Here is a 12708-nt window from a genome sequence, read left to right as displayed (position 1 = left end):
TATCATCTGCATTATAATGATAGAAAAAGTGATGAGAAGTGCTATTTTTTTCTAAAAGCGGGCTGAGTACTGAGCCCTGTGGAACACCATTGGGTGGTTTTTCTTGAACAGGTGGATTCTCTCCATGATATCTGGTAGGTTTAGTTATGCAAAGTGGATGTAAACACAGATCCAGTAATGAACAGTTCACTGAGGCTGGAGAAGATTATTTTATGGTTAAAAATGTGTAAGCGCTCTGTGAGAATCCAGGCAGTTGACATATTGCCTGTTCCGGTGACTAAAACATACAACAGTTTGAACAAACCCCATATTGCAAAATGATATGAAGTGGCTTTAATTTCAGAAAGGGATATATATATATATATGTAACTCTTTCTTTAGCCGTTGCACATGTCTTCAGAAATGTAAATTAAATTAAATGTACCAGTATAAAAGAATATTGTCTATTCACAGTGTTCTCCAGGATCTCTTTGTCAGTCATCTGTTACCCACATACAGTCCATTAGAGCTCAGAACAGACGTGTTTCTCAAACTCATAGTGTGACGGCAGCGATCTTTCAGGAAAACACAGGAATTAACCCAGCTGTTTACATTACCTGAAAGAAAAACATGTGTCGCATGAGCGCGCTGATACGAGCAGCCTCTCAGACAGTTCGACTCCTGCGGCTGTCTCACAGTCACCTGAGTGTGGCGAGATCATTAACAAAACAACATGTATCCAGTTTGACAGGCCATAGACTCCCTGCGATGATTCAGGATCTAAGGCGTTTGTTGGCCTTTGATGTCATTAGGTCAGATTGAGTTAGACCTATCGGACTGCGCCATCTAGAGTTTCATGCCAGAACTCTGTATATATGTGTATGTGTATGTATAGTCCCTATTCATTGTCTTACTCGTGTATCAAATTAACATGAGTTAATAGTATTTTTAGTTACTGAATAAACTAGTAAATGCTGTAAAAGGGGCACTCGCGAGCACCCTTTTGAAAGCTAAAATGACGAATGGGACACCCTACAGTCTCATGGACTTAACGGACACATGTACGTGGTGGTCATTGTGAGTCCTCAAGACCGCAAGTGCACATGAAGTGTGCCATTTGGGACAGGGTCCATATACACATACAGGTCCCACAGATCAAGGGCCGACGTCCCGCAGTGTTTGGCTCCAACACACCTGCCTGGAAGTTTCTTGTCGAGAGCAGTTTTTCCTCACACTAAATCACACACATGCTGACTCCATCTAAACATTACATGAAGCTTTAGTTAACGGTTGTGTATTTCCAGCATGTTTTACGTGATTAGGTTTCCACAGACGTGTTTAAAATACAAGTCAGTTGTTTGCTGTACTTGTCCTAACGTCAATGTCTTCAAACCTCAGGACAATAAAGCAGCAGTTGTCATCATGCCGAAGCACTGCTGTGGAAAACAGGAGCAAATAATGGCACATTTGCCCACATCCATCGCTGTTTCAAACTAAGAGCAGGGAGTTCGACTCTTGGTTTAACTCAGTTCTGTAATTTTACCTTATGGATTTAACTGATTTATCTGGTGTCTTACTCAGAAATTAAACTAGTTGTAATTATACATAAAAACAGTGATCAGATCTTAGCTGTTGACTACACGTGGCTCTGTTCTGAATTCTGGTGGTGATTGTAGCATCCTGTAAAAGCTGAAAACAGTCGGCGACCCCTGCGGTGACCCCCGTCGCAGCCGCAGGGAGAAATCCATTAGTATCTGCGTCTGAGCAGCTGTTCAACACATCACCTGACCCTCGACTCATTCCCCGTCATGGACTCTTAGCGTGAGCTGAAGAACATGCTTGTAGGTCTGAGCGTGTTTCTAACAGTGGCAGATCTAGACCACAGTAACTGGGGGCGCCAGGCAGGGGCCACTTGTGCTTTTAGGGGCACACTTTTGAAATGCATCTTAACCTACTTTCAGTATTATTCATTCAGTAATTTTTCACCATGTCATGTATCACTGAAATCTCTAGAAGTAAGCAATAACAATTACAACTCGAATAAATGTTTCATTACCAGATTTTGTCTTTGCACAGTCGCGTCTGCTTCATATGACCTACTAAAAAGGCAAGCAATTAATGTAATGTAATGTAAATCAAAACCAGATAATATAAATGAAATATTGAAACGTGTTACATCTGTTCTCTGGTAGCTGCTGACTTAGCAAAGTCATGATTGCTTGATATGTAGTTTTATAAAGTCTAATATAAGCAACAGCGGACACTTGGATAGTTTAATAGTATTTTTCACTATGTGAACATGACTGAAATTAAATATTTTTGTTACCTGTCTCCTTTTTTCTTGGTGTAGTTCTGATGAGTATGTGAAGCTCCTTCTCTCTGAAGCACGTGGTCTCTGCATGCAGTCTTTCCTCTTGACATAAAAGTTATTGCACAATTAATTACTTTTTCCCCATTACTGCCACCCACAAGACAGACTGCGCATTGCACCCAAAATTGTTTGGTGTGATACGATTCCAAAATTTTGTCCGTTGTATGATGCCAATCACATAGATGTGACTATTAGGACTCAAAGTTATAGCGCCACCAACTGGCAGCAGGAAGTGTGCCATTTTTAAAATGCTTTGAAAACAGACTCTTATTTTTACTCCATTTGCTTAAAACTTCATCAGAATAATGTAAAAACATGGCAGATGTAAAACTGTGAAGGGATTCTTGATGTCTTAAATACTGTTGCTATGGTTAACATGTCAAACCTTGATATTTTTTCAGGTGTTTTCAGTAAGAATTTTCAGTGGATTTGGAGAATTCTGGGATGTTTTGTGGTGCAAGTTGGTTTGTGTCTTCCTGTTTGATCAAATTACACAAATCATGTTTGATTACGTCAACACTTCAAAAGATGGTTAAAATATGAAAAAGGACTTGACGTCCTCATGTAAGTGAACTGTCAGTCTCTCACTCTGACTAATTTGAGCTCTTTGTGTAAATATCAAGATATAATTAATAAAGTTCAAATCTCTGAGTTTGACCAGGGCAGATTCATGATGATAAACCCCTTTACAGTTAGCTCCAGTGGCGTGCACAGTGGGGGCTCGAGCCCCTGCCCCTTTAATCGCCGACGCTAAAGTGCTCTTTCAGTCCGGTCTGTGCCTCCGGACCGCGATTCTGCCCTAGCAACGTCGCTTAGCCCCTGCACACCACTGGTTAGCACTGTAGATAGAATTGTCCATTTTTGTGTTGTAATGTTTTCTTCTGAGTCTTTAGTCTCTCTCTCTTCACTTGCGGTGGTCTTGAGGACAGATACGGATCCATCGGGGACCCTCACGCGTCTCCTGCCTCAGTGAGAATGAAAGACAGCCAGCGCGTCTGTCCGTGACTAAGTGAACATTTCTAAAAGCTTATGGTCAAAAGCAGCTCATGGTCAACGTGACGTTTGTGGATGAAGTGATAAGATCCTCCTTTCTCTTCTTTTCTGCCTCTCTCCCAGAAGATCACGCGGGCATCTCTCCGAACAAATGAATGCAAATACCAGGAAAAAATCTGCTCTGGAGCGTCGACGGTCCGATTGGCACAGAGTGGAGATTATTCCTGCGATTGAAAGAGAAGAAAGACAAGCGAGATGGAGAAAGAGAACAAACTCACAGACCAATATGAGTTTGAATCTAGAGAGTCTTGAGACACAGAGGTTTTTAATTAGCCTTTTTTTCACATCTTGGGAAGAGGCGCAAGAAAAATGCAATAGACAACTTTCTTCAGCTGAATGATAATAATGTAGTTACAGGTATTTAACAGAAACAGTCAGTGATGAACAACTGCGGTCAGGCCAGCCTCCAATGTGAAAAACACGCTCATTCTCGCGCATAATCTATGCACCACGGCAATAACGTGTGGAAACTCAGTTAAAAGAAAAGCATCTTTGGCATTCATTATTCAGCAGTTGCTCTGTCAATAATTAATAAATAAATAAGTAAATATAAAAATAAACAAATAAAGATATAGCCTAAACAAATAGCCTATAGGCTGTCTGATGTGAAATAACAAAATAAAAGCCTCTCATAAACTTGTATATACTTTATGCTGTTCTGTCTACAGTCCTAAAGTGGTGCAAGTGATACTGTGTGAAGGCATACTACCAATCTGAAGTGAGTCTGTGAAAATAAAGAGCTACTCTCTTATACGTATCTGAATCATTAGACAGTCCTGACATTGTGTGCGTGATGCTCTGAGGTGATGCACTGTCAGTCGGAAGTGAGGATGGTTTCTGGAAACAGGGAGTTTTCTTTTTATAACTATATGAATTTACAAATAAAACAGGTTGCAGATACAAGTTTATGAGAGGCTTTTATTGTGATATTTCACATCAGACAGTTATTTTGATATTATTGGGAAATTCTACATTCTACATCAATATTAATTCTACTTAATATTACTCAACTTTTGAAATCATGTTCACGTTATCAGACCGTTTTTTTAAACATTTGTATTATTTTATATTTATATTTATTGATGTCGTTTGTCTTTATTTGTGTATTTTTATCTTTACTTATTTATTAATTATTGACAGAGAAAGTGCTGAATAAATGAATGCCAAAGTTCGCTTTTTACATGCTATCACCGTAAATAATGCATCGTATAGATCGTATGTTTGCAAACAGTGATGTTTGTGGGCGGAGCCTATCTGGTGGCAGAAAATGACAGTTGTAAAGTAGCAGTGTATAAAAGCCATGGAATAAAAGTTATTTTGAGTTTATATTTCAAAATTATGTCTTTTTTTCTGATTAAAAAAATAAATCACCTCGTCATTCTCTTTTTCCCCCTCGGCTCAGAAACATTATAATCCCACACTTATGCCTTTTTTTCCCCACAGAATTGACAAACTCGCAATTGTTGAGTTAAATCGAGTTATAAAGCCCGAATTAGGAGATATAAACTTGCATTTGCGAGAAAAAAGTCAGAATTGTGAGATAAAATAGGTCAATGTTATGTAGAGTGTTATAGGGTTAAATAGTATTTCATGCTGTAACTGTAGGGCTAATAAAATATGTTCCCTATGAACTGCATATGTGAATATTATAAATGCTTTATGATTTCATGCTCTCTTTAATGCACTCAAGTGGTTGATGAATGTCCAGATGAGCTGGAGTTTAGAGAAAGAAGATGCTCAAATATAAAAGATTTTGTGACATGGTTTGATCATAATTCCCACATGGAAAAAAATAGTCAGAATAAAGAACAAATAGAAGTTAAGGTAAAACTCACCTTAAATTAACATGATGAGGGGTGTGTGTGTCCGTGTGTGAGTGTTAGTGTGTGTGTGACAGTGTTAGTGTGTGTGAGTGAGTGTGTGTGTGTGAGCGTGTGTGTGTGTGTGTGTTGATGATTTACCCCGCGGCAGGAGCGAGCGAGGCCGGCTTGAGCGTCTCCAGAGCGCCGCTTAGCTCCGCCGCGTTTGACGCCTTCAGTCCGGACGCGTTCAGAGACGGTAGGAGCTGTTTCTGTGTGCTATTTGAAAAAAGTGTGCTGTTTTTGTTTAAAGGGGTCATATGATGCTGCTAAAAATGAACAGTATTTTGTGTATTTGGTGTAATGAAATGTGTTTATCAACCACATGTGACGACCCCGGGCTGGACTCCGCTTCGTCCACGGTTAAAAGCCGATCCGGTGATCCACAGCAAAGTTGATGTATTTCCTCAGCGCCCAGCACAGATCAGCTCTAGGCATGACGAAGCGGATATCGTCCTCTTTTGGAAGACCAAACAAAGTAGTTTCGCTTTCACAACGAAGCACACAGCGTCTTCACGACATGGCGGCAGCGTCAACAATACTACAGCGAGAATAAAAGTTACGCCTTCTTTATTTGCGTGAGACATTTGGGCGGCGTTATGCAAATCTTCCCACAGAGTGAGGTAGACATGTGGGGGCGTGTTAGAACGAGGCGTTTTAGGTAGGTGTGGCTGACTCTTAACTTTTATAAAGAATATCTCTTTGGATTTGAGACTTTAGTCTTCGCAACTTTACAGATCTTCTTTATGCACCAAGAGCTTGTAACACTCCAAAGAGAAAGGACAAATTGAAATCGCATCATATGACCCCTTTAAATGCTAACAGCATTAATCCTTCTCAGTAGATTTGCCTTTAGTCCATTTAACGTTTAACGTAATGTATTGTGAGTGTTTATAGTGAAACCAGTGACTTCGGTTCTGTTGCCTGCTATGAACTAAACACTGACACTATTTATGTTTTATTTCTGCAGAGACAAACCTAAACAAGTGCAGTGTGTTGAGCGGACTGATGGATCAGGCTTTGTTCAGCCCGCACACACCTCCGTCGGAGACGAGTGAGCCGTTAAACGACAGCGTGTCTCCCGGATCGGATCTGGAGTCCGGCAGCGAGTCGGAGAAACCCAAAGAAGAGCTTTCCAAAATGAGCGGGCGAAACCCCGCTGCTGTTCTGACGAAGATCTTCCCTCGTGTCAAGCGAGACGCTCTTGAGTCGGCGCTGAAGGCCTGCTCGGGAGACGTGGTGAGGGCCATTGAACTGCTGCTCGGTTCTCAGGAGGGCCAGAACTCAAGCGGAGACGTTCCTCTGTCGGAGAACCTCCCCATCTCACGGTCGTCTGCCGTCTGCCTCACAGAAGCTCCTCTAAGACACTTCAGCTCCAGATCAGCGTTCTCTCCCCTCCACGCCTCCTCCGGTTTGCTGGGTTTAAATCCTCGCTTTGCCATCGCTCCGCTGCGAGTCGCCTACTCAACACCCAGCTTCATTCCTCCGTATCTGACGCCTGCGTTTGTCCCGGCGCTGTCCCTGCGGCCCCCAGCAGACTATCCGCTCCCCGGGGCCCTGCGGGACCTTCCTTACCCCAAAGACACTTTCAGCCCCACAGTGTTTTACTCCAGCCTCAGCAACGACAAATAATCCAAGCCTCAGTCTCTTTCTTTATTAAACTACTGTACAGTGTACAAGCGTGTCGTGATTTGAGATCGAGTCACAAGCAGCTCATGGAAGTAATTACAGTTTTATACACATATAGTTTTATACATTATTTTTTGTAAATGTATATTTTTATGCATCTTTGAAAAAGTCACAGTTTGTTAATAAAGCTTAGTATGGAAACTGGACTGATTGTAGACTGGTTAAATAAACCACTATAAATCAGTACAGCTGTCTGATCTGTAAACATTAAAATGATTATTACAGTACATTAGATTTTCCTGCTAATAATGAAACGGTATGAAACTGCTGCTTTACAAGAACATCTGCAGTGTTTGCAAATTAATAGATTTGGGATGCTAGAAGAGTTAGCATTAACACAGATATAACATTTGATGCTGTTGCTGTAAATCGTTAATGTTTCATAGTGATGATTCGGTAATAGTTGATATGTCGTAGTTATCTTCGATTACAGCTGTTAGTTTACAAAGTCCTTGTGTTCAATTCCGACAACATGATCTTACATTAACTCTGTTCTTCTGAAAAAATTAGTTAACGGTGACAATCAAAACCGGAATATTGGGTTTAATAGTATTGTAAAAAAAATAAAAATAATAATAATAAAAAAAAATTCAGCACTTCAGTAATAATCAAACAGCTTTCTACTCAATTCAGCGTAAAAACAATGTTATTGTCTAAAAGGAACATTTTCTCAAATCACGTAATATTGACAAAACAAAAAGGTTGCCAAAAAAAGCAACATTGTACAAGTACAAAAAAAAAAAAATATATATATATATATTATATATATTTTTTTCAAACATAAAACAGTTTTAAAACACACAAGTGAGCATCATGATAAAATATTTTCTCAAGTTGATTTCCATCCACCCCAAAAACACAATTAATTAATCCTTAATTTGGCCACAAACATTTCAGACTAATAAAATAATGCAAATGCATCCAGGAAGGTACAATTTTACATGAAACATACAATCAAACTGAATCGTGTATATTCACACATTATACAGAAACACAAATTCATGTTTTAGAGAAAATATAATAAACTAAATAACACCAATATGCAGTCAACATTTTAACAAATTAGTTCAAACTGCAGTCAGAGTCATAAAAACAAAACAATGTTGCTATTTCATGAGCATTTTGTGATAATATAAGCACACGTATACTGTACAATATTAATCCTCACCGATGGGGCTGAGAAACACTAACCACACAATTACAAGATGAGTGAGAAATGAAGGATGACAGAGTCTTCACACCAGTGTAGCTTATATACAATCAAAACGAGTCTAGACACGTTTGCTTTGCTTTGTCCTTACTTTATCTGCTCATCTGAGCACCTGTAATCAATCAGGCAAAAGACATCGGACCAGTTATCATATTACACTAACTATGCATCGATTTGAAAACGTGAACAGTTCTAGTTTAGGCTCACCATTGAAACTTTTATTGTTTTATTTATTTAGCTTTAGTGCCGTTTCCACCCCACTTCTGAGAACTGACATTAAACTAACAGCTTCACTAGCAATGCTTCTGTCAACACTAGCACTGATTGAAATCATGCTTAATTACTTACTGAAGGCCAAGCCTCAAATCCATCTGTGCTTTTAGAAACAGAGAAAGACATTATGAACGTCATCATGCGACACAAACCACCACAAGAGTCCTGTTTCACACAGAAATGTGTTTCGTGTCAGTCTCTACTTCTGAAAATATTGACAGAGCGCCACCTAGTGATTGAGACACAACATCTCTGGTTCTGATGTGTGAAGCTTGTCATGTCTGAGCTCCTGGAGATGACAAAGCCTTTTTCATTAATATAAATTAATTTAATTTAGTTTACTCGAGCAAAATAAAATGAGAATGTGCTTTAAAATTGGGCTGTTAGTGATGTTGTGAGCGCCGTCCTTATGATGCTGTGCCTCTGAACATCTGCTGAAGACCTGTGTGAGGAACATGAAGAAAACCGAGACGACAGAGTCTGTAAACAGCATATTACACAGTGTCTGATAGATGTGTGTCATGTACCGCAGTGCTCTTGTAATGCTGCCAGTGTTTAGTGTTTTTAAGGTCGCTGTGTTCCTGATGTGTGTAAATATTTGCTATGTGGTGGGTTGATTTTGAGACATGAATGTTAAAGTGTTTTTACACATGGAAAAATCCTGTATTCATTGTAATAATATGCTGCTCTGTGGAGATAATTTCACAGATATGTACAGTTAAATACATCAGCTGTGTGTCTGAACAAACGCTGATGTTTCAGAAACAGACAGCGTTAGACTGCTCTTCATAAAGCGTGTGCGTGTTAGTTTTGTATTAATTATATAATAAATAAACAGAAAACAGATAGAATAGAAAAAGAATAGAGCAAGCTAGTGTTAGAGGCCTTTTTTGCTTTTGTTAATTGTATAATAAATAAAAAGAAAACAAACAAAAATAATAGAGAAGCTAGTGTTTTTTAAGAAAGTTTTTTTTTTTTGTTGAAATAATAGAATTAGAATAGAAAGTACTAGAGTTAGAGGGTCAAATAAAGGTGGAACAGATGTGTTTTAGTCGTTTCTTGAAGATGGTCAAGGACTCAGCTGCTGGGATTGAGTTGGGCAGCTCATTCCACCAGGAGAGAATCGTAATAACACTATGATACCCAACTTTATACACAAATATACCTTTTATATAAATAAACTGTAAACTGTATATTTAAATTTTTAACTCACTTCTAGTTGCCCTGTCTCTTTATGCTCTCCTCCTGTTGCTCTGGTGTGGCTGGTTAAGTGAATGAAGTACGCAGTCCGTGACGGACAGATCGTTAACAGCTGGTCTATGTGGTAATAATAAAGTACATCGGGCAGGACATCCAGACGCCCGCCTATCATTCATCGACCTCAAATATGTCTTGCGGGTTCGGATTAGAGGCTGACATTTTTTCGGGAAACAAAATCACTATTAATCACGTGATTGGGACGGGACAGGAAAAAATGTCAGCGGGAGTGGGCGGGACCGGGAATCGTAATAACAATATGATACTCAACTTTACGCTCACCTATTATTCATCGACCTCAAATATGGCTTTTCATCTGAAAGATGTATGTAGTAACAACTTTACATGGCCGCTCAGTCTAATGTGCGCTGTTCAAGTGTGTGTGTGGAAGCTGAAGAGCAGCGCGCTCACAGCAGGACAGATGGAGAGCTGCGCTCACTTGCTCTTAAAATACTCCGTACATTTTGGTCATACAGATAAAAGTAATACATCTTTCGAATCTGTAAAGACTCTATATTTATTTGTGTGCACTCAGAATAACAACAAAACGTTGCGCTTCTGTAAAATAATTAAAGCAAACAGGATGCGCTTTCTGCCGTCTCGGTCTTGAGCGAGAAACTTCGAAACTCCATGTATGATAAATATATTTATAGAGAGTGAAATGTCTACTTTCAAATGAAAAAAAAAAAATCTATAGAAAACGTTTGTTAGCATGCATGATTCTACATTTTGGATTTATATTCAACTAAAATGGGTATGCTATGATCTGTACGGTATTTTTTACTGTAACTGACAGATTCCGGCCAAAAAAACACAACATGGGAGTGGGAGGGAATGGGAGTCATTCTGGGATCGGGACGGGAGAGGTTTGAACATCTACTCCCGTGTCACCCGCTACTCTGAAGTACTAAACACTGTACTTTCTCCAGTTTAATTTACCGTCCAAATGGATGCCAATGTATTTATAAGACTGAACTATTTCTATCTTCTGACCATAGATTGTCACGCTATTACTGCTTCTTTATGTCTTCGGAAATCAATGATCAACTCCTTAGTCTTCTCCACATTAAAAAAAAAAAATAAAAAAAAAATAATCACACCATATAACAACAAGCTGAAGCTCTCTTCTATTGTCCAAATCATTATTTTGTTTGATTAGAGCCACAAGTTCAGTGTCATCAGAAAACTTTTGTAGACAGCAAGATGACGGAGTATGCCTACAATCAGAAGTATACGGTGCAAATAAAAAGGTGACAAAAAGATAAAATAGAAGTGTATCTGAGTTTACCTCGACTCAATGTTTTACATGTTGACTGTGTATTTAGAAAAGCCACAAAGTTATTCACATATATTAATATTAACAGCTTTAATGGATCATTGTTCTTTATTTAGGGTAAAAACATTATTTATTAATGCCTTTTGCCTTGACAATTATTTTGAACTACTTTAGCACACCGTCACAATTTCTTTAATGTTCTTCGTTAGAGTGAGAGAGTCATTAGAGTGTTAGTAGACTGCTTAATATCTGATAACTCTTTATTGTGATGGTCTCCCAACAGACATTCTACTGACTCTAAGTAACTTTGTAAGTACATGTCAACTGAGGCCCTGTCCACACGAACGCGGTTATTTTTAAAACGGCAGCTTTTTCTATGCGGTTTGGCCATTCGTCCACACGCAAACGCAGCACCAGGTCACTGAAACTGATCATTTTTGAAAACGCCTGCCAGGGTGAAGATGTTCAAAAACTCCGGTTGCAGTGTTATCATTTAGACAGCGAAATCGGAGTTTTTGGCTTGTGGCGTCGGAGCCTGCACTGTTATCTCTGCCTACTGGAAACATTTTCAGGCTTCTTCTTCTTTGGTGTTTATTGGCGGTTGGCAACCTAACTTATTGGTGCATTACAGCCACCGATTTCTTCATTGTTTTCTATCGTGTTGTTTCTTAATGCAGCACAATCAGACCGCCAGCTGTGGGGGCGTGGCTTCGGCGGTCAGTGTTGGAGGGAAGATCAGTGATTGGTTTGAAATATTACAGGCTCTAAACCAATGGGCGACTCGCACGCTCTTTTAAAAACAGTAGAGCGGGCCTCACGGGTTTATTATTTTTGCTTTACACACGTGGGCATTTGTACATCCAACAATGAGTGGAAGAGGCAAAACCGGTGGCAAGGCGAGAGCGAAGGCCAAGACTCGCTCCTCCAGAGCAGGACTGCCGCCAGAGACAACAAGAAGACCCGCATCATTCCCCGTCACCTGCAGCTGGCGGTGCGCAATGATGAGGAGCTGAACAAACTCCTGGGCCGAGTGACCATCGCTCAGGGCGGCGTGCTGCCCAACATCCAGGCCGTGCTGCTGCCCAAGAAGAGCGAGAAACCCGCCAAAGCCAAGTAAACAGATTCTAGTCTGTTTCTGAAACCAAAGGCTCTTTTAAGAGCCACCCATTTTATCTGATAGAGAGCGCTCTTCTTTTAGTTTACGTTCTAAGTGACAAACAAATTAATATAAACTAAAGCAAGAAAGTTATTAACCAAATGAGTGTAATGTACAATTGTTGAGTGTGAGTAACTGCTAATACTATCCACTGCTGGAGATTATTTAAACCCAATGAATACATTTAAACCAAATAAAAAAAAACATAAATTAATTCAGGAGGATTATATAAAAACTTGTAAAGAGTGTATTAGTGTAGAGTGTTTGTTTGATGCATAAAATATTAAAGCATTTTGAGCGGGAAACAAACGGATCGATTTGAAAATAAGAGGTGCACATTCATTGGCTAGCAGTCATGCGCAGACGTCACACATCAGCCAATCACAAGCCTCTGCACATTGATGACGCCATAAGCTGTGGCCGTATGATGCTTTAAAAGCAGGCGCGTAACATACAGCAGCATTTTCTACTAACGCAAGACGGAGATAGAAGTAGATCTCAGCGATGGCAAGAACCAAGCAGACCGCTCGGAAGTCCACCGGTGGCAAAGCCCCGAGGAAACAGCTCGCTACTAAAGCCGCCCGG

General features: G+C 39.8%; 3 protein-coding genes and 1 long non-coding RNA gene across 5 annotated transcripts in view; 3 read left to right on the top strand and 1 right to left on the bottom strand.

Annotated features, from left to right (window-relative positions):
- Positions 1–396: 396 nt before the first annotated feature.
- On the bottom strand, positions 397–3387 carry LOC107667928 (uncharacterized). Its single transcript, XR_001631831.1, has 3 exons — positions 2306–3387; positions 2036–2078; positions 397–596 (listed from the first exon to the last, which is right to left on the bottom strand). It is a non-coding gene; the product is annotated as an uncharacterized LOC107667928 (long non-coding RNA).
- A 1968-nt stretch (positions 3388–5355) lies between these two features.
- LOC107667927 (doublesex- and mab-3-related transcription factor A1-like) lies at positions 5356–6998 on the top strand. Its single transcript, XM_016459666.1, has 2 exons — positions 5356–5461; positions 6233–6998. Exons 1-2 carry the CDS (start codon positions 5356–5358, stop codon positions 6892–6894), a joined length of 768 nt encoding a protein of 255 aa, XP_016315152.1. The 3' UTR covers positions 6895–6998.
- A 2307-nt stretch (positions 6999–9305) lies between these two features.
- LOC107667925 (histone H4) overlaps positions 9306–12708 on the top strand; it is a 4901-nt gene continuing 1498 nt past the window's right edge. The window contains exon 1 of one of the 2 annotated variants that reach the window (XM_016459665.1): positions 9306–9310. The gene's annotated coding sequence lies outside the window, so the exon portion shown is untranslated. Of the gene's footprint in view, positions 9311–12448; positions 12455–12708 lie in introns of those variants that run through there. The other variant, XM_016459664.1, reaches the window with a different exon arrangement.
- The window catches only part of LOC107667919 (histone H3), a 25982-nt gene continuing 25886 nt past the window's right edge, over positions 12613–12708 (top strand). The window contains exon 1 of the mRNA XM_016459658.1: positions 12613–12708. Within this exon, the coding sequence (XP_016315144.1) occupies positions 12628–12708 (81 nt within the window). The 5' untranslated portion in view covers positions 12613–12627.

The sequence above is a fragment of the Sinocyclocheilus anshuiensis genome, unplaced genomic scaffold (genome assembly GCF_001515605.1).
Source record: "Sinocyclocheilus anshuiensis isolate Anshui unplaced genomic scaffold, SAMN03320099.WGS_v1.1 scaffold3108, whole genome shotgun sequence".
Classification (NCBI taxonomy): Eukaryota; Metazoa; Chordata; class Actinopteri; order Cypriniformes; family Cyprinidae; genus Sinocyclocheilus; species Sinocyclocheilus anshuiensis.
Note: the sequence above shows the minus strand (reverse complement) of the source record. Positions and strands in the feature narration are given on the sequence as shown.

What these genes read in the sequence shown, in the direction of transcription:
- LOC107667927 (XM_016459666.1), top strand. Translation starts at nt 5,356, where the DNA reads ATGATTTACCCCGCGGCAGGAGCGAGCGAGGCCGGCTTGAGCGTCTCC. An exon ending in TCCGGACGCGTTCAGAGACG is followed by an intron (nt 5,462 to 6,232) that starts GTAGGAGCTGTT and finishes TTATTTCTGCAG; the next exon opens with AGACAAACCTAAACAAGTGC.